The sequence below is a fragment of the Mytilus californianus genome, unplaced genomic scaffold (assembly GCF_021869535.1).
Source record: "Mytilus californianus isolate M0D057914Y unplaced genomic scaffold, xbMytCali1.0.p SCAF_6, whole genome shotgun sequence".
Lineage (NCBI taxonomy): Eukaryota > Metazoa > Mollusca > Bivalvia > Mytilida > Mytilidae > Mytilus > Mytilus californianus.
Window position 1 is genome coordinate 70,222,893 of NW_026262712.1, and position 22,877 is coordinate 70,245,769.

Sequence of the window (22,877 nt, forward strand, 5' to 3'; positions counted from 1 at the left end):
AAGTGTTCTCTGTATGCACATGTTGCAATGTACAGGAAACCAGAAACTGTGAAGTGAAGAAACACAGACTAATAATTATAACCAAAAGAAAAACAGGCAAAAATTAAAAAAAAACATGACAGAGGACACTTCAAATTGAGTAACATGAACCCCATTTAAAAAAAAAAAAAAAAAATATTTTTGGGGGGGAGAAATTTAAGTGACCTGGAAGGGTATGCAGTTCCTGTTCAACATGTGATTCAGATACCTAGGATTCTCGTGATCCATTTTAATACATGTATAAGTATGATTAACCAGGACATTTTCTTACAAAAAGTCAGGATTTACAGTTTGAAAACATTTTGAATTCATTAGATCTGAAATGTTGACCATTTGAGCCTAGAATATGAAGTTGATGCAAAGAAGTGAGGCCTATTAGGTACAAATATATACATTATAAGTTTTTTCTTTTTTTTTCAGTATGAGAACTGTTTGAAGAAGTTTTTCAAGTACAATAATGTTGAAGTGATGGTGTATTTAGCTCGGGCATACTTTAAATGTGGTCGTTTGAAGGAGTGCAAGAACATTCTTTTGAAGGTATGTCATAGAGATTTTATCAAAATAAAATGCCTGGAAATGTAAATGAAGAGGGCTGTTATTTCAAGTCCATTAAATACTGGCAGTCTTACTGTAAAAAATTAGTTTGCTCTTGAACAATTAGGTGTTGAAATCTAGTCCTCAATATAGAAGACCTGTACATGTATAATAATATGTGTGAAAGTCTGAAAGTTTAGTCTATATTGAAGACCAGACCAAATGTCCAATAAATATCTTGGATATTCAGCAGCACTGTGATAAATACCAAAATAGAAGTACATCAGACACCAATATGTAATTAATAGTCATAGGGTATTTAATTTATATTGATTTTACATATTTTAAGTGTATCCGTTGTTGAAAATGATAGGACAAATTCTTCTAGTCCAAATGACAATGAACACCAGAGAGAACTTCATTAAACAGCATCAAGGTGTCAATTAAGACTGTATACATTAACTACTAGTATTGTTTTAAACATTAAGTCTATACATATAACAAGTCAAAGATGGCCACTTAAATGATTATCCCTAAAAGTGAGTTGAACAGGTGCATAGTTTACAGTCATTTTAAGCATGACACAAGCCAACTGCATGGTTTTAAAAAACTCTGTGAATTCAGTCACTGTTTTAAAGAGTTGACTAAGTCTTAGTTTTACATTTGCTAGAGGTTAATATTTTACAGGCGAATTAGTTGATCTTTGTTACTGTTTTGTACTGTTACTTTCATGTGAGACATGATTACTAGGGGTATTGTGGCTGAGAGGTCTAGATTGTTGGTCAATATTTAATTGTACAGATCTATTCAGCTAATCATCATTATTGTAAGGGTTTTAGATGATTCACTGTGGTTATTTTGATAAATGGCAAGGTGAATTTGATCTCCTAATATGTGATACAGCTTTTTTGCAATTGCTGAATGTATGATTTATCCAGGCGCTTTGTTTTTTCTACCAATAAATCATACTGCAACGGAATGGAAGGAATGATTCGAAAGTTGTTCTAAACTCTTGTTATTGTACTCAGCAATATAGGTGGTAAATCTGTGCTTTTAAAACATGTGAATACCGTTAATTCATGGGATTTTATATTTTGATCTTTTTCCATTCATGCTTTCAAATGTTTTAGCTCAGGAATTAACATACTACAGTATTACTACTCAAGATATACATGTTAGCATATGCAGGGATGACTTTGTCATAATTTTGTCATGTTTGCCTCTACATAGATGTAGGTGAATTGATTAATACTTTAAAGCAGCTCTTCAATAGTGAGCAAATCTACATAAGATAGTGATTGTCTAAGGGAGCAAGAACACCCTTCGTATAAATCTCAGTCCTGATACATGTACATGTAAAGTCTAATCTTAGTGTGGTCTTTTTATTGTCTGATATACTTCTCAGATTATTGATAAAACCTCGCCATTGTCCCTTTTACTCAGATATTACATTATTGATGTTTTAACTTTATAATTAAGAATATATTGAATTTAAAATTCTATTATAATCAGAAATATTGTTTCGTTATGAGATTTTATATACTGGAATAGATTTCTGATGTAAATGCTTTCCAAGGTACTAAGAAAATAATTAAATATTGTAATTTTTAATAAAACATGTTCTTGAATCAATAGAATAATTTTCCCTTTTGCATTAATGCAAGTTTTCCTTTCATGACCTAAAAATTCTATTTGGAGTGTAATATTATTTACAAAGGCAAAGCCAGCAGTTTTACTAAGCCCTTGAAATAGCAAAATTTGAATTCTTGTTATGGAGCAATAATTCATTATGTTGTTGTCCTTGGATAAATGCCTTTTAGTAAAATTTAATTTATTTTCAAGTACAATTTAGTATTTTCTTGTGACATCAGTATAAAATTTGGTTTGTTTTTTTTTTAATATAAAATTTTCTCTATTATATAATATAAAAAAACATTAGTATTTTTACATTGTTTAATTTAGGAAAAAAAAACATATTTGACTGCATGCAATTTACAATAAGATCTTTAAATAAATTTGATGCTGTTACTTGATTCATCCCAATTTTAAAATTTATAAAAATGTTTGACAGAATATAACTTTTTTGTAGTACCATTTGAACTGAATTCAAACCATAAATCAACTAGTTATTTTATTTAAATTAGCCTTTTCCATATAAGGTCATCACAACATTCACTTTTAATTCTGAAATATAGGGAAAGAATTGGTGCTTATTTAATTTTGTTTTCTAGAGAGAGGTCTGGTCTTCGTTTCACAGAACATCTTACACCTAAAATTGATCATAAGTCAGTATACTCAAAATCAATTTTAGTTGTAATATTTTTTGTGAAATACAGGCTTGGTCCTTTTCTAGTAACAACAAAATGACTGGCCTTTAAGCAAAATCAGGACTTACAAAAGAAATTCAGAACTGAAAGCAGATTATCTTTTATCTAGTAACCAATATCAGACTATAAAAATTCATCCATTCTGTACTCATTTTTAAATTTCTGCACTTCTTCAATATGGTTGATAATCTGGTATTAATCATACACTTTACGGAAAAAACAGATGACTGCTTAACTTTACTTTCTTACAGGCTCGACATGTTGTTCCCAGTGACACAGTACTTCTGTATAACGTAGCTTTAGTTCAGCAGAAATTAGCCACATCTATTCTAAAGGATGAGAAGAGTAACTTAAAGACTGTACTTAGTGCTGTTAGAGACTTGGAACTTGCTCATAAGTATGTTGTCTGATGTAAGGGGGTACCCAACACTTTTAACTAAAATAGATTTGGCTCGTCTAATTTTCATAAAATTTTTACAAAATATTTACTTTGACCTGTTGACAAAATATGAAAATTTCAAGAAATTTGAACCACACAATTTACAGGAATAATTTCACTGTATATATAGCAGTTTGACAAACACTAATTGTGATCATTGAGATGCTTTATTTCTCTTTACTAATAGTATGTGATTAAAAAGTTCAACTGATTTTTAAAGAGTTAACACCCTTAGGTGTTCTGTACCCCCTTAAAATAAAAATATGTTTTTGTCGAGCCTTCGACTTTAGTCGAAAAAGCGAGACATAGTGATCCTACATTCTGTCGGCGTTGTCGTCGTCGATGTTGTCGTCGGCGGCGTCCACAAATATTCACTCTGTGGTTAAAGTTTTTTAAATTTTAATAACTTTCTTAAACTATCCTGGATTTCTACCAAACTTGGACAGAAGCTTGTTTATGATCATAAGATAGTATCCAGAAGTAAATTTTGTAAAAATAAAATTCCATTTTTTCCATATTTTACTTATAAATGGACTTAGTTTTTCTGCCGGGAAATATTACATTCACTCTGTGGTTAAAGTTTTTAAAATTTTAATAACTTTCTTAAACTGTCCTGGGTTTGTACCAAACTTGGACAGAAGCTTGTTTATGATCATAAGATAGTATCTAGAAGTAAATTTTGTAAAAAAATAAATCCATTTTTTCCTTAATTTACTTTTAAATGGACTTAGATTTTCTGCCAGGAAACAACACATTCACTATGTGGTTAAAGTTTTTAAAATTTTAATAACTTTCTTATACTATTTTGGATTTGTACCAAACTTGGACAGAAGCTTGTTTATGATCAAAAGCTAGTATCTAGAAGGAAATTTAAAAAAAAAATAAATCCATTTTCTGTATTTTACTTTAAAATGGACTTAGATTTTCTGCCGCGAAACAAGATATTCACTCTGTGGTTAAAGTTTTTAAAATTTTAATAACTTTCTTATACTATTTTGGATTTGTACCAAACTTGGACAGAAACTTGTTTATGATCAAATGCTAGTATCTAGAAGGAAATTTTGTTTTCTTCCAGTTAACATTACATTCAGTCTGCAGTTAAAGTTTTTAAACATTTATTAGATTCATAAACTATCCTGGATTTTTACCAAACTTGGACAGAAGCTTCTTACAATCAAAAGATAGTATCAAGAGGAATATTTTTATTGATTTACTTCCTCATTTTTGTTGAGCCTGCGATTAAGGTAGATAGGGTGTCTTCCTCCATCTTGGATATTGTAATACCTGAAAACAATCGGTCTAGATCTTTAATAGAATGTGCAAATTTTTAGAGTAGTAGGTAATTCATGTGTAAGAATTTTCATTTCAATATAGAAAATGACATGTTTTATCATATTTATGGTTGTATTTTACAAAAAACAAAAAACTTTTGTCAGATTCAATTTTTTCCAACTTTGCCACATAAGGGGAGGCAACTCAAATGTAAGGGCAGATAATTCAGATAAAGGTACTTTTACAATAGAATGTGTTAGGAATTTACCTATTTTATTATGTAGCAAGAAAACGGGTCCCGTGACCCCATTTTTTCTTTTTCTTATCTGAAAGCATACTATTAAAGCTATCTTCTCATATTTTATCTCAAAATTCTATGGTGTAGTTTTCGTTTTATGGCAGAAAATTGGGTTTTCCATGCATAATCTATACAAAATCTGTTAATTTTGAACAACCTGTAGCGTGAAAATAAGCCCCGTGACCCATTCTTTTTATCATTTTTTTTTAGAAAGCTTGATATAAACTACATTTTGGCAAATTATTAAAAAATTCTATGGATTATAATTTAGACACCCCATCTACCTTAACAGAAAAAGTAGGCGAGACACTGGGTTCCGCGGAACCCTTACAAATTTTTTAAATATTAATGGCAAAAGCAATTATTGACAAGTTAAAGTATTTCACAGTATTTCAGATTTTCATCAAACATATGTGTTTTTTTATAAATATCAAATATCTTTTTATTCAAATTTTGACTATTAATTGCTGATTTTCTATTTGATTTATTTAACAGGTACTTTAGTTATCTGAGTACCCATGGTGACAGAATGAAGTTTGATTTGGCACAAGCCGCTGCAGAGGCCAGGTAATATAGTCGTTAATTATTGTTTGCAATTATAAGGTATGATAACAACTATTTTGGAAAAAAAAAAAAATTTAAGGAGGAAAATAATAATTGAGAAAATATTGAGAAACCAATGTACAACATGTTTTAGTTCAAAGGTCAGAGTAGTCGTCCAAAGACAGATGGTTTCCGGATAATAACTTTAGTATAAGTAAATAGAAATCATTAAAATTTTAACACAAGGTTTATAACCACTAAAGGAAGGTTGGGATTGATTTTGGGGGTTATGGTCCCAACTGTTTAGGAATAAGGGGCCAAAAAGTGGCCCAAATAAGCATTTTTGTAGTTTCCAGACAATAACTTGTGTTAAAGTGTATGAATCTCTCTGAAATTATACCACAAGTTTCCATACTACAAAGGGATGGTTAAGATTGACTTTGGGGGGTTATAGCTCAAACCAATTAGTAATTAGGGGCAAAAAAAGGGGGAAAACAAGGGTTTTTCTGGTTAAAGGACAATTGAGACAATTTAAAAGCAGTGTAAGGGAGGTGATCCAAATCAGTTAAAAGAACACTATTTGATTACCTCCCTTAAACTGCTTGTTAATTATGTATTAAGAAATGATGATTGACTTGAGGTGATTAGCTGTCAATTTATTTTTTAGCAGTTACTATTAATTAATATTAATTTTAGCCATGACTATGTATGTCATTTTAAAACTTTTATGATGTATTTAAATGGGTAATTATGGTTGCAAACTCCATTAGAAATTCGAATTGAGATACTGACCATATCTTGAGGGAAATTTTTTTTTTGGGAATAAGGGAAAGGGGGAGGTGAAAAAAATTGGAGGGGGGGGGGGGACAATTCAGATTTCAGAAATTAAAAGAAAATTTCTTCAAATTTATTTTGGAGGGTTTAATATTCAACAGCATAGTGTATTGCACAAAAGCAAAAAAAACGGGGTAAAATTTTTTTTGTTGTGAGGGGGGGGGGGGGTCAATTCGCAACAGCATAGTGTATTCCACAAAAGCAAAAAATTGAATATAAATTAAAATCATATAACCAATTTGAAGTTCCTTGACTACAGTTATTCTGTGTCAGAAACCTATTATGTGTCAAAAATTTAGTTACAATCCAAATTCAGACCTGTATCAAGCGTGAATATATTGTGTCCATTTTGGCCCCAACTTTTCAGGGTTGGACATCTGCGGTCGTATCCAGCTGCGCTCAGCGAAGCAATTTATTTTATTGATGGTATAATTGAGGTGTCTGTGATAAACCACAGATCTTTAGTGGAAAACAGACAAACTCTATCACATACTAGTAGATTGACAGTGTTCTTTACCCTATTTTCATATTTCCAGAGTTATTTTTATACGACCACAAAAAAATTTTTGTGGTCGTATATTGGTATGACGTTGGCGTCGTCAGCGTCGTCGTCCGAAGACGCATTAGTTTTCGCACTCTAACTTTAGTTTAAGTGAATGGATCTCCATGAAATTTTACCATAAGGTTCAATACCACAAAAGTAAGGTGGGGATTGATTTTGGGGGTTATGGTACCAACAGTTAAGGAATTAGGGGCCAAAAAGGGGCCAAAAATAAGCATTTTCTAGATTCCAGACAATAACTGTGGAACGGTGTATGGATCTCTCTGAAATTATACTACAAGTTTCCATACCACAAAGGGATGGTTAGGATTTGCTTTGGGGGGTTATTGCTCAAACCGTTTAAGAATTAGGGGCAAAAAAGGGGGAAAAACAAGGTTGTCCTCATTAATGGACAAATACTTTAGTACAAAACATAATTTAAAGCAGTGTAAGGGAGATAAATCAAATACATCATTGAAATTATCTCCCTTACACTGCTTTTGAATTATGTATAAAGTACTGGTTAATGCACAATTAAGATAATTTAAAACAGTGTAAGGGAGGTAATCCAAATACAACGTTTTGGTTACTTCCCTTACACTGCTTTTAAATTATGTTTAAAGAAATGCATATTTATAAAGGAAGCCCAGTATGGCTCATTAGATTTGTAAAATCTTTGACCACATTTATTTATTTGTTATGCCGAATCTAACCGTGTATTTAGATTTTTAATTTTGGGTCCAGTTTTCAAATTGGTCTACATTAAGGTCCAAAGGGTCCAAAATTAAATTTTGTTTGATTTTAACAAAAATTGAATATATGGGGTTCTTTGATATGCAGAATCTAAACATGTATTTAGATTTTTGATTTTTGGCCCAGTTTTCAAGTTGGTCCAAATTGGGGTCCAAAATTAAACTTTGTTTGATTTCAACAAAAATTGAATATATGGGGTTCTTTGATATGCTGCATCTAACCATGTATTTAGATTTTTTATTTGTGGACCCCGCTATCAAATTGGTTCATATTGAGGTCAAAAGGGTCCAAAATTAAACTTTGTTTGATTTCATCAAAAATTGAATTATTGGGGTTCTTTGATATGCCAAATCTAACCGTGTATTTAGATTTTTAATTTTGGGTCCTGTTTTTTAAATTGGTCTACATTAAGGTCCAAAGGATCCAAAATTAAACTTAGTTTGATTTTAACAAAAATTGAATTCTTGGGGTTCTTTGATATGCTGAATCTAAACATGTGTTTAGATTTTAATTATGGGCCCAGTTTTCAAGTTGGTCCAAGTTGGGGTCCAAAATTAAACTTTGTTTGATTTCAACAAAAATTGAATATATGGGGTTCTTTGATATGCTGAATCTAAACATGTATTTAGATTTTAGATGTTTGGCCCAGTTTTCAAGTTGGTCCAAATTGGGGTCCAAAATTAAACTTTGTTTGATTTCAACAAAAATTGAATATATGGGGTTCTTTGATATGCTGAATCTTACCATGTATTTAGATTTTTTATTTGTGGGCCCGCTATCAAATTGGTTCATATTGAGGTCAAAAGGGTCCAAAATTAAACTTTGTTTGATTTCATCAAAAATTGAATTATTGGGGTTCTTTGATATGCCAAATCTAACCGTGTATTTAGATTTTTAATTTTGGGTCCTGTTTTTTGAATTGGTCTACATTAAGGTCCAAAGGGTCCAAAATTAAACTTAGTTTGATTTTAACAAAAATTGAATTTTTGGGGTTCTTTGATATGCTGAATCTAAACATGTGTTTAGATTTTTGATTATGGGACCAGTTTTCAAGTTGGTCCAAGTTGGGGTCCAAAATTAAACTTTGTTTGATTTCAACAAAATTGAATATATGGGGTTCTTTGATATGCTGAATCTAAACATGTATTTAGATTTTAGATTTTTGGCCCAGTTTTCAAGTTGGTCCAAATTGGGGTCCAAAATTAAAATTTGTTTGATTTCAACAAAAATTGAATATATGGGGTTCTATGATATGCTGAATCTTACCATGTATTTAGATTTTTTATTTGTGGGCCCGCTATCAAATTGGTTCATATTGAGGTCAAAAGGGTCCAAAATTAAACTTTGTTTGATTTCATCAAAAATTTAATTATTGGGGTTCTTTGATATGCCAAATCTAACCGTGTTTTTAGATTTTTAATTTTGGGTCCCATTTTTATACGACCGCAAAAATTGAAAATTTTTTTGTCGTATATTGGTATGACGTTGGCGTCGTCGTCGTCGTCGTCGTCGTCGTCGTCGTCGTCGTCGTCGTCGTCGTCGTCTGGCGTCGTCCGGCGTCGTCCGAAGACACATTGGTTTTCGCACTCTAACTTTAGTTTAAGTGAATGGATCTCCATGAAATTTTACCATAAGGTTCAATACCACGAAAGGAAGGTTGGGATTGATTTTGGGGGTTATGGTACCAACAGTTAAGGAATCAGGGGCCAAAAAGGGGCCAAAAATAAGCATTTTTGTAATTCCAGACAATAACTTGTGTGTTAGTGTATGGATCTCTCTGACATTGTACCACAAGGTTCCATATCACAAAGGGAAGGCTGTAATTGATTTTGGGGGTAATTGCCTCAAAATTTTAGGAATTAGGGGCCAAAAAAGGGGCAAAAAACAAGCATTTTTCTAGTTTCATGACAATAACTTGTGTGTAAGTGTTTGGATATTTCTGAAATTGTACTACAAGGTTCCATATCACAAAGGGAAAGCTGGAATTGAGTTTGGGGGTAATTGCCTGAAACGTTTAGGAATTGGGGGCCAAAAAGGGGCCAAAAATAAGCATTTTTCTAGTTTCCAGACAATAACTTGTGTTCAAGTGTATGGATCTCTCTGAAATTGTACTGCAAGGTACCATACCACAAAGGGAAGGCTGGGATTGAGTTTGGGGGTGATGAATCATAAGGGGGTTCAAAAAATTTGGGGGGGGGATTTTTTTTTTTTCTTTTTTTTTCTTTTTTTCCTTTTTTTTTTCTTTTAAAATTTTCCATTTTAAGTTGGTTATTTCTGATTAATATTTAAAAGCAAATAATAATGATATGGTAGGAGTTACACACCAAACAGGATGTGTAAATTATTATATAATAAGAATTGTGCAATAGCAAGAAATTTTCAATTGCACAGTATTGCACAATAGCAAGAAATCTTCAATTGCACAGTATTGCGCAATAGCAAGAAATCTTCAATTGCACAGTATTGCGCAATAGCAAGAAATATCAAATAGCACAATATTGCGCAATAGCAAGAAATTGTCAATTGTACAGTATTGCACAATAGCAAGAAATATTCAATTGCACAGTATTGTGCAAAAGAAGATACTTCGTATAAATTGCTTATTTCTTGATCAATTTCAATGGGGTTTTATTCTTGAATTCTTGGGGTTCTTTAATATGCTGAATCTAACCGTGTATTAAGTTTTTGGATTTTGGGCCCCGTTTTTAAATTGGTCTACATTAAGGTCAAAAGGGTCCAAAATTAAACTTAGTTTGATTTTAACAAAAATTGAATTATTGGGGTTCTTTGATATGCCGAATCTAACCGTGTATTTAGATTCTTGATTATGGGCCCAGTTTTCAAGTTGGTCCAAATCGGGGTCCAAAATTAAACTTTGTTTGATTTCAACAAAAATTGAATATATGGGGTTCTTTGATATGCTGAATCTAACCATGTATTTAGATTTTTGATTTTTGGGCCCCGTTATCAACTTTGTCCACATTGAGGTCAAAAGGGTCCAAAATTAAACTTAGTTTGATTTTAACAAAAATTGAATTATTGGGGTTCTTTGATATGCCGAATCTAACCGTGTATTTAGATTCTTGATTATGGGCCCAGTTTTCAAGTTGGTCCAAATCGGGGTCCAAAATTAAACTTTGTTTGATTTCAACAAAAATTGAATATATGGGGTTCTTTGATATGCAGAATCTAAACATGTATTTAGATTTTTGATTTTTGGCCCAGTTTTCAAGTTGGTCCAAATTGGGGTCCAAAATTAAACTTTGTTTGATTTCAACAAAAATTGAATATATGGGGTTCTTTGATATGCTGAATCTTACCATGTATTTAGATTTTTTATTTGTGGGCCCGCTATCAAATTGGTTCATATTGAGGTCAAAAGGGTCCAAAATTAAACTTTGTTTGATTTCATCAAAAATTGAATTATTGGGGTTCTTTGATATGCCAAATCTAACCGTGTATTTAGATTTTTAATTTTGGGTCCTGTTTTTTGAATTGGTCTACATTAAGGTCCAAAGGGTCCAAAATTAAACTTAGTTTGATTTTAACAAAAATTGAATTTTTGGGGTTCTTTGATATGCTGAATCTAAACATGTGTTTAGATTTTTGATTATGGGACCAGTTTTCAAGTTGGTCCAAGTTGGGGTCCAAAATTAAACTTTGTTTGATTTCAACAAAATTGAATATATGGGGTTCTTTGATATGCTGAATCTAAACATGTATTTAGATTTTAGATTTTTGGCCCAGTTTTCAAGTTGGTCCAAATTGGGGTCCAAAATTAAAATTTGTTTGATTTCAACAAAAATTGAATATATGGGGTTCTATGATATGCTGAATCTTACCATGTATTTAGATTTTTTATTTGTGGGCCCGCTATCAAATTGGTTCATATTGAGGTCAAAAGGGTCCAAAATTAAACTTTGTTTGATTTCATCAAAAATTTAATTATTGGGGTTCTTTGATATGCCAAATCTAACCGTGTTTTTAGATTTTTAATTTTGGGTCCCATTTTTATACGACCGCAAAAATTGAAAATTTTTTTGTCGTATATTGGTATGACGTTGGCGTCGTCGTCGTCGTCGTCGTCGTCGTCGTCGTCGTCTGGCGTCGTCCGGCGTCGTCCGAAGACACATTGGTTTTCGCACTCTAACTTTAGTTTAAGTGAATGGATCTCCATGAAATTTTACCATAAGGTTCAATACCACGAAAGGAAGGTTGGGATTGATTTTGGGGGTTATGGTACCAACAGTTAAGGAATCAGGGGCCAAAAAGGGGCCAAAAATAAGCATTTTTGTAATTCCAGACAATAACTTGTGTGTTAGTGTATGGATCTCTCTGACATTGTACCACAAGGTTCCATATCACAAAGGGAAGGCTGTAATTGATTTTGGGGGTAATTGCCTCAAAATTTTAGGAATTAGGGGCCAAAAAAGGGGCAAAAAACAAGCATTTTTCTAGTTTCATGACAATAACTTGTGTGTAAGTGTTTGGATATTTCTGAAATTGTACTACAAGGTTCCATATCACAAAGGGAAAGCTGGAATTGAGTTTGGGGGTAATTGCCTGAAACGTTTAGGAATTGGGGGCCAAAAAGGGGCCAAAAATAAGCATTTTTCTAGTTTCCAGACAATAACTTGTGTTCAAGTGTATGGATCTCTCTGAAATTGTACTGCAAGGTACCATACCACAAAGGGAAGGCTGGGATTGAGTTTGGGGGTGATGAATCATAAGGGGGTTCAAAAAATTTGGGGGGGGGATTTTTTTTTTTTCTTTTTTTTTCTTTTTTTCCTTTTTTTTTTCTTTTAAAATTTTCCATTTTAAGTTGGTTATTTCTGATTAATATTTAAAAGCAAATAATAATGATATGGTAGGAGTTACACACCAAACAGGATGTGTAAATTATTATATAATAAGTATTGTGCAATAGCAAGAAATTTTCAATTGCACAGTATTGCACAATAGCAAGAAATCTTCAATTGCACAGTATTGCGCAATAGCAAGAAATCTTCAGTTGCACAGTATTGCGCAATAGCAAGAAATATCAAATAGCACAATATTGCGCAATAGCAAGAAATTGTCAATTGTACAGTATTGCACAATAGCAAGAAATATTCAATTGCACAGTATTGTGCAAAAGAAGATACTTCGTATAAATTGCTTATTTCTTGATCAATTTCAATGGGGTTTTATTCTTGAATTCTTGGGGTTCTTTAATATGCTGAATCTAACCGTGTATTAAGTTTTTGGATTTTGGGCCCCGTTTTTAAATTGGTCTACATTAAGGTCAAAAGGGTCCAAAATTAAACTTAGTTTGATTTTAACAAAAATTGAATTATTGGGGTTCTTTGATATGCCGAATCTAACCGTGTATTTAGATTCTTGATTATGGGCCCAGTTTTCAAGTTGGTCCAAATCGGGGTCCAAAATTAAACTTTGTTTGATTTCAACAAAAATTGAATATATGGGGTTCTTTGATATGCTGAATCTAACCATGTATTTAGATTTTTGATTTTTGGGCCCCGTTATCAACTTTGTCCACATTGAGGTCAAAAGGGTCCAAAATTAAACTTTGTTTGATTTCATCAAAAATTGAATTCTTGGGGTTCTTTGATATGCTGAATCTAGCCATGTATTTAGATTTTTTATTTGTGGACCCGCTATCAAATTGGTTCATATTGAGGTCAAAAGGGTCCAAAATTAAACTTTGTTTGATTTCATCAAATATTGAATTATTGGGGTTCTTTGATATGCCAAATCTAACCGTGTATTTAGATTTTTAATTTTGGGTCCCGTTTTTAAATTGGTCTACATTAAGGTCCAAAGGGTCCAAAATTAAACTTAGTTTGATTTTAACAAAAATTGAATTCTTTGGGTTCTTTGATATGCTGAATCTAAACATGTGTTTAGAATTTTGATTATGGGCCCAGTTTTTAAGTTGGTCCAAGTTGGGGTCCAAAATTAAACTTTGTTTGATTTCAACAAAAATTGAATATATGGGGTTCTTTGATATGCCGAATCTAAACATGTATTTAGATTTTAGATTTTTGGCCCAGTTTTCAAGTTGGTCCAAATTGGGGTCCAAAATTAAACTTTGTTTGATTTCAACAAAAATTGAATATATGGGGTTCTTTGATATGCTGAATCTAAACATGTATTTAGATTTTAGATTTTTGGCCCAGTTTTCAAGTTGGTCCAAATTGGGGTCCAAAATTAAACTTTGTTTGATTTCAACAAAAATTGAATATATGGGGTTCTTTGATATGCTGAATCTTACCATGTATTTAGATTTTTTATTTGTGGGCCCGCTATCAAATTGGTTCATATTGAGGTCAAAAGGGTCCAAAATTAAACTTTGTTTGATTTCATCAAAAATTTAATTATTGGGGTTCTTTGATATTCCAAATCTAACCGTGTATTTAGATTTTTAATTTTGGGTCCCGTTTTTTAAATTGGTCTACATTAAGGTCCAAAGGGTCCAAAATTAAACTTAGTTTGATTTTAACAAAAATTGAATTTTTGGGGTTCTTTGATATGCTGAATCTAAACATGTGTTTAGATTTTTGATTATGGGACCAGTTTTCAAGTTGGTCCAAGTTGGGGTCCATAATTAAACTTTGTTTGATTTCAACAAAAATTGAATATATGGGGTTCTTTGATATGCTGAATCTAAACATGTATTTAGATTTTTGTCGAGCCTGCGACTTTTGTCGCAGAAAGCTCGACATAGGGATAGTGATCCGGCGGCGGCGGCGGCGGCGGCGGCGGCTACGGCGGCGGCGGCGTTAGCTAACTTCTTCAAAGCTTTATATTTTAGAAGGTGGAAGGTCTGGATGCTTCATACTTTGTATATGGATGCCTCATGTTACGAAGTTTCCGTCAGTCACATGTCAAATGTCCTTGACCTCATTTTCATGGTTCAGTGACTACTTGAAAAAAAAGTTCAGATTTTTTGTAATGTTAGATTCTCTCTTATTATAAGTAATAGGATAACTATATTTGGTATGTGCGTACCTTGCAAGGTCCTCATGCCCATCAGACAGTTTTCACTTGACCTCGACCTCATTTCATGGATCAGTGAACAAGGTTAAGTTTTGGTGGTCAAGTCCATATCTCAGATACTATAAGCAATAGGTCTAGTATATTCGGTGTATGGAAGGACTGTAAGGTGTACATGTCCAACTGGCAGGTGTCATCTGACCTTGACCTCATTTTCATGGTTCAGTGGTTATAGTTAAGTTTTTGTGTTTTGGTCTGTTTTTCTTATACTGTATGCCATAGGTCTACTATATTTGGTGTATGGAATGATTGTATGGTGTACATGTCTAGCGGGCAGGTGTCATTTGACCTTGACCTCATTTTCATGGTTCAGTGGTCAAAGTTAAGTTTTTGAGTTTTGGTCTTTTTTTCTAATACTATGTGCAATAGTTCAACCATATTTGGTATGTGCGTACCTTGCAAGGTCCTCATGCCCATCAGACAGTTTTCACTTGACCTCGACCTCATTTCATGGATCAATGAACAAGGTTAAGTTTTGGTGGTCAAGTCCATATCTCAGATACTATAAGCAATAGGTCTAGTATATTCGGTGTATGGAAGGACTGTAAGGTGAACATGTCCAACTGGCAGGTGTCATCTGACCTTGACCTCATTTTCATGGTTCAGTGGTTATAGTTAAGTTTTTGTGTTTTGGTCTGTTTTTCTTATACTATATGCAATAGTTCAACTATATTTGGTGTATGGAAATATTTTATGATCTATTTGGCAGTCACGCAGGTTTTATTTGACCTTGACCTCATTTTCAAGGTTCATTGCTCAGTGTTAAGTTTTTGTGTTTTGGTCTGTTTTTCTTAAACTATAAGCAATAGGTCAACTCTATTTGTTGTATGAAAGAATTGTTAGCTGTACATGCCTGCCTAGCATGGTTCATCTGACCTTGACCTCATTTTCATGGTTCATTGGTCAATGTTTAGTTTACTTGGTTAATGTTAAGTTTATGTGACAGTTGTAATAAAGCTTTATATTTAGGACTATCAACATAATATCAATGATTAGTAAAGAAGGCGAGACATTTCAGCGTGTGCACTCTTGTTGATTTTTGGCCCAGTTTTCAAGTTGGTCCAAATTGGGGTCCAAAATTAAACTTTGTTTGATTTCAACAAAAATTGAATATATGGGGTTCTTTGATATGCTGAATCTTACCATGTATTTAGATTTTTTATTTTGTAGGCCCGCTATCAAATTGGTTCATATTGTGGTCAAAAGGGTCCAAAATTAAACTTTGTTTGATTTCATCAAAAATTGAATTATTGGGGTTCTTTGATATGCCAAATCTAAACGTGTTTTTAGATTTTTAATTTTGGGTCCCGTTTTTTAAATTGGTCTACATTAAGGTCCAAAGGGTCCAAAATTAAACTTAGTTTGATTTTAACAAAAATTGAATTCTTGGGGTACTTTGATATGCTGAATCTAAACATGTGTTTAGATTTTTGATTATGGGACCAGTTTTCAAGTTTGTCCAAGTTGGGGTCCAAAATTAAACTTTGTTTGATTTCAACAAAAATTGAATATATGGGGTTCTTTGATATGCTGAATCTAACCATGTATTTTGATTTTGGACATTGGACCATAATAGGTTAATTAAAAAAATTGAAGTTCTTAGACCACATTCTTTCTGTGTCAGAAACCTATGCTGTGTCAAATATTTAATCACAATCCAAATTCAGAGCTGTATCAAGCTTGAATGTTGTGTCCATACTTGCCCCAACTGTTCAGGGTTCGACCTCTGCGGTCGTATCAAGCTGCGCCCAGCGAAGCATTTTATTTTTAATTGGTCTACATTAAGGTCCAAAGGGTCCAAAATTAAACAGTTTGATTTTAACAAAAATTGAATTCTTGGGGTACTTTGATATGCTGAATCTAAACATGTGTTTAGATTTTTGATTATGGGACCAGTTTTCAAGTTTGTCCAAGTTGGGGTCCAAAATTAAACTTTGTTTGATTTCAACAAAAATTGAATATATGGGGTTCTTTGATATGCTGAATCTAACCATGTATTTTGATTTTGGACATTGGACCATAATAGGTAAATTAAAAAAATTGAAGTTCTTAGACCACATTCTTTCTGTGTCAGAAACCTATGCTGTGTCAAATATTTAATCACAATCCAAATTCAGAGCTGTATCAAGCTTGAATGATGTGTCCATACTTGCCCCAACTGTTCAGGGTTCGACCTCTGCGGTCGTATCAAGCTGTGCCCAGCGAAGCATTTTATTGAATTTTACCATTGAGTTGATTTACATGTATTTAAAATTACAACCAACTGTATTGACCACTTGATGAACCCTTCATTACTAACTAGTTCATATGTGGATTGTTGAATACTATAATTCACAACGTAAATTGTACACTTATTATTGTAAATCTTTGATAATCAACAATATCTCAAGATTAAATTTTGTTATTCCTGTACATGTAGCAATGGAATGTTATTACAGAGTTCCTTGAAAAGTGGTGGTCCAAAGGTTATGAGCACCAAAATTTCACAAAGGACAGACACAATTTTAGTATTTTGCAATAGAAATAATAGTGAGGTCCAGCAGGTTTTCTTCAAGGACCACCAGGGATAAATAGATTTTGAGAACTGTATTATTAATAAAAAAATAATGATTTGATAATGGCAATGCTCATCTATTTGAATTTTTGACTTAAATCAAAACATAATCAATTTTTTATGTTTATAGGCAATGTTCAGATTTGCTGAGTCAGGCTCAGTATCATGTGGCACGAGCCCGTAAAATTGATGAAGCTGATCAAGAGAGACGACAGAAACAAGAGGAAGATAGGGAGGCAATTAGACAGAAAGTCCAAGAACAACAGGTTAATGATTAGAATTAATATTTTCAACCAGGACTTCCAAACCGGTTGTATTGTCCGAACTTGACAGATAAATTGTATTTTTGACTTGTTGTGCTGAGCCGAACCGGACATATAATGAGGGTTTGCCGTTTTAACATCATTCAGAAAAAAATTAAAGTTTATGCGATCTTTTTTTATCTGACCTTTTGCCATAAACAGCCACACATTTCCGGTCATGAAAGTGACATGATGAATAACTACTATCAAAACAAATCCTACTTTAATAGTCTCTACCTACAATCAAAGTTAATTAGTTGTCTGACAGCTTAAATTTACCTGTTCCGGCGACAGGTAAACTATTTTGAACTGGACATTGATCGGTATATTTAAAGTTGTTTTCTTAAATTTAATCGGTTTGCATCTAATTAAATTAGTCAAAAAGACATATATTATCAGAAATACGTATATAAATATGATTTGATGAAAATTTCAGAAAGGTAGTAATAAAGGTTTTAAGTGAAACATCATCAGAACCACGCTGTTTGAAGTAGTACATGTATGCGCATGTGCACAGGTGTGATATTTAATTATGCATCCAAATTTTTCTAAAATGCTTAAATTAAAATTGATACCTTTATCTAACGTTCATTTCAAGTATTTTCTTCAAGAAATAACGTGGAAAAAGCTACTTAAACTCAATAGTGCTTTGTAAACGTACACAGATTTTACGTAGCTGTCTCTGGTCTGTGATTTTTTCATTGTCAATTCAACATCCAGTATTAGGCAAATGTGCTGTTTAAAAACGAAAGTAAAGTTTTTGGCAGGGTAATTTTGCACAAATAAAAAGTCTAAGGCCAATATAAGTATGCTGATGTTGCATACTTTGAATGATTCATTGTCAATTGAACAATTTACGTCAGAACATCGAATTTATATCAAAAGTCAAATTTAATATTGTTTTTATATCAATCAATTGTTCATATGAAGCCCAATTGATTCCCATAATTGCCTTTTGTTACTAAGTCTTAAGGGATAAGACAAAAAATGTCGGGCTTGCTCATATACTTTTCGGAAGACCTGTTTTCAACATGTATCAGAAATTTGATTTTGGCAATTTGCAGCTTGAAATAATACACTGCTAACATACAGTACTAATTGTATAGCATATTATGAACTTGATTATACATTGTTACCAGTGTTGTTTTGCCATATATTATTTTGAATATCACCTGCTGTTGAACGATAATTGTAAAAATCCATTCAGATTGTTTTAAAAAACACATTGTAGTTTTGTAATATGTAAAGAAAATTGATATAGATAAAAATCTTCTTGTTCTTCTTTTCTTATTTCAAGTATTGTTTTCTAAAAGCATAATACAATTCCTTTCCCAGAATTAATGAGGAAAAAACAAAACTGAAATAAAAACCTAGTATACCATAAGTGCAATGACCCTATAATTAACTTGTACATTTCAGATGGAAAAACAGAGAATTAAATCTGAGATGGAAGCTAAGATGATGGAACAGAGAGCAAAATATGTGGCCAAAGCTAAGGCTATAGCATTAGAACCAGAGATGGAAGATAAGCCACGTAAATCAGGAGGTGGAAAGGTTTGTTTCTTCGTTAGTTTAATCTTATTATGCCCCCACCGTAGCGGAGGGGGCATTAAGTTTTACCCTTGTCCGTCTGTACGTACTTACATCCGTACGTCCCAAAATTGGTTTCCGTTCTCTAACTTGAGTTTGCCTCAACCAAATGTTATGAAACTTATATACAATGCTTATTACCACAAAACATAGATCAAGTTTGAATTTTGGTGGCATCACTTTAACCGTTCTACAGTTATGCCCCTTTATAAATGAAAAAATTGCAAAATTTTTAGTTTCCGTTCTATAACTTGAGTTTGTCTCAACCAAATGTTATGAAACTAATACACAATGCTTATTACCACAAAACACAGATCAAGTTTGAATTTTGGTGGCGTCACTTTAACCGTTCTAGAGTAATGCCCCTTTATAAATGGAAAAATTGCAAAATTTTTAGTTTCCGTTCTCTAACTTAAGTTTACCTCAACCAAATGTTATGAAACTTATAAACAATGCTTATTACCACAAGACACAGAGCAAGTTTGAATTTTGGTGGCGTCACTTTAACTGTTCTAGAGTTATGCCTCTTTATAAATGGAAAAATTGCAAATTTTTTATTTTCTTCTAAATATCAAGTAATTCTTAAAATTGGAGTTATCTTCCTTTGTCCATGATTATAGTTGAATCAACTACAATCAATGCTTTATACAAAGCAATGTTTAATTTTGACTTCCACTGATAAAACACAGATCAAGTTGAATTTGGGTAGTGTCACTTTAACCATTATTGAGTTATGCCCCTTTATAAATCGAAAGATTGCAAAATTTTTAGTTTCCATTCTGTAACTTAAGTTTGCCCCAACCAAACATTATGAAACCTATACACAATATTCATTACCACAAAACAATGATCAAGTACAAATTTTTAGTTTCCGTTTTCTAACTTTAGTTTGCCTCAACCAAATGTTATGAAACTTATACACAATGCTTATTACTACATAATACAGATTAAGTACGAAATTTGGTGGCAACACTTTTACCATTCTTGACTTATGTCCCTTTATAAACATAAAAATTGCTGAATTTTTTAGTTTGTCTCAACCAAATGTTATAAAACTTATACACAACCGTTCTAGAGTTATGCGTGTTTACAAATAGAAAAATTGCTAAATTTTTAGTTTCTGTTCTCTTCTTAAGTTAGCCTCAACCAAATGTTATGAGACTTACACACAATGCTTATTACCACAAAACTCAGATTAAGTTCAAATTTGGGTAGCGTCACTTTTACCGTTCTTCAGTTATGTCCCTTTATAACTATATGATATGCAAGCGGGGGCATCATCTGTGTCCACATGTGGACACTATCCACATTTATTTTCTATATAATCATACAATTTTATTAGTAAGAAAAAGAAAGGAAGGGAGTGGATGTAAAACAAAGTAATCATAATTTAATCTTATTTTCGTTACAATCATACAATTTATTAGTAAGAAAAAGAAAGGAAGGGAATGGATGTAAAACAAAGTAATCATTGACCTCTACAGTTCAAAATGTTTTGTTAAGGTCATTTCTAAAATTGCATTATTTTAAAAAAACATTTTGAACTCTAGAGGTCAATGATAAGTTTGTTTTTATGTAACAAAATGTTTTGAACTGTAGAGGTAAATAATAACTTTGTTTTAAGTAACAAAACACTTTAAACCGAATAGGTCAAAGAGAATGATCAATTTGTTTCAATGTCATTTTAGAGGTCAAAGAAGGCAGATGATGATGACTTTGTTTCTGATGGAAGTGGAGATGATGCTCCACGGAGAAAGAAGAAACGTCATGGCTCAGATGATGAAAGATCAAAGAAACGCAAGAAGAGAAGGTATATATAGATTATCTGTACTTTTTAAATAGCCATAAGTATTACTTTTGATATTAGTGACGGATGTCATATATTAGTTGTGTATCTACAATGATTTTTCAAAGAGAAGAGGTTTTTTTTATTTTGAAAAATATGACTTACTACATAGTTGTGCTATCAGACAGGGGTGAGGGATATGAATGTAAACAATAATTGAAAGAAGATAACCATACCCCCGCTAGCAATGGACGGTAGTATATAGTATTGTGTAAGATGTCAATCTTAAAATTTTGAATCCACATCTTATTTATAACTTTTTAAAAAAGTTCATAGCTAAATTTTATTAATAGACACATCAATGAAATTTGATGACTAATGAAGGATGCTGTTGCCAACAACTTATTTAAGAAATATTCCTTCAGTTACTGCGATTGATTTTTTATGGTGGTGGCAGTAGTGCTACAGTGTCAACAATGTATTAGTTTGTGAGTAGGTCATTTTAAGGAGAACCACTAGTGGTAGGTCAATGATATTTGGTATGCAGTTGCATTTGCATGTCTCTTTTCCATGGAGATTTGGGTCATTTTGTCCTGCACCTTCGGTCATATTTCATTGATTTTAAATATTTTGCATAGTTTAAAGGTTAAAAGTATTGCCATTTTAACTTGAACATCTGAATTATATGATCAAAATTACATCAGGCAAGGCATTTTTTTGTGTCATCAGTTTATTTTCCGTTATGGGGATGATCTTACAAACAAATAAAACAGAAAAAAAACAAGTACTTTGTCAATACATCATGTCATCTCAAAAAGTATTAATCAAACTGCCATCTATTCTGCACAACAAAAATAAGTACTGATGATTCATTATTATTCGAGGGATACAAATTGTCATGGTAGACTATAAAACTAAATGTTTAAGGATTTCAAAGGAGTAATTTCAGTACGGACCATATTCGGCCCCAATTATTAAGTTCAATGTTTGAAGTTAAAAAATGATTTAGGTTGATGAAATGACATGTAAGAAAATTAGATAGAACTATTTTTGTCAAAGTTTTATTTTGAAGCGTTGAGTTTTACATCCAATATAGGCTGAAAAAAGAGATTTTTGTGAAATTTGACAAAATCATCTGGATTTCAACCAATCAAAGGCCTAAGAAACATAGAGCACAGTCGTGGACAAACTAAATGTTGAAGTCAGATATGTAAAATGTTATAACAAACATTATACATGTATTAAAGCATGATTTTTTGGACAGAAAACATAGATGCATGTGTTGATAAAAATGATCTTTTAAGATAATGTTTGTTATCATTTTTGTTGAAGCATGGGCCCTATGTTTTCTGTCCAAAAAATCAATGGAAATTTACACTTTTCATTGAATTTTTAGCAGAAATTAAAATAAGTGCTATTTGTGACGTCATATAGAACATTAATTTTCAACATCAAAAAATTTTCTATCTAGTCATTGTTTTAGCTACGATTCATAGTGATATTAGTCAATAAATCCTAATTTGAAATTGTAGCTAGATATAAAGGCCATATTATGGGCCTTATCGAACCTACTCCTTGCTATAAGTTTGTACACAGGATTTAGCAAAACCATAAAATCAAATATTCATAAAAAAAAAGTTTTCATCAACCCACAAAAATTGGTACTGTGAAAATAAATGAAGTCATATTAAATATATACCCAAACAAAGGATTATTTCTATTTTTAGAGGGAAGAGGGATGATGGTGACAGTGATGAGGATACTGGACGAGGCAGGAAGGAACGTAAAGGAAGAAAGAGGAAGGATGGGAAGAATAGGAACCCAGACTCTGATGATGGATTGTCTGCTAAACAACGTAGAAAGGTTGTATCCAAGGCGATGATTTCTTCCAGTGAAGGATCAGATTCAGAAGGAGCCAAGAAACTTAGAATTGATGAGTAAGTTATTATTTATATTTCTATAAAATAAAAAACAATTTCAATTACCTAGAATATGGTTAAATTTTCTTT

The 22,877-nt window shown here is 32.2% G+C and overlaps 1 protein-coding gene across 1 annotated transcript in view; it reads left to right on the forward strand.

Annotated features, from left to right (window-relative positions):
• Window positions 1-22,877, forward strand: part of LOC127704969 (RNA polymerase-associated protein CTR9 homolog) — a 56,956-nt gene that overhangs the window by 30,381 nt on the left and 3,698 nt on the right. Inside the window, exons 17-23 of the mRNA XM_052209209.1 lie at window positions 460-576; window positions 3,152-3,297; window positions 5,405-5,476; window positions 17,321-17,456; window positions 18,912-19,046; window positions 20,771-20,892; window positions 22,596-22,805. Coding sequence (XP_052065169.1) covers window positions 460-576; window positions 3,152-3,297; window positions 5,405-5,476; window positions 17,321-17,456; window positions 18,912-19,046; window positions 20,771-20,892; window positions 22,596-22,805 — 938 coding nt within the window. The remainder of the gene's footprint in view (window positions 1-459; window positions 577-3,151; window positions 3,298-5,404; window positions 5,477-17,320; window positions 17,457-18,911; window positions 19,047-20,770; window positions 20,893-22,595; window positions 22,806-22,877) is intronic.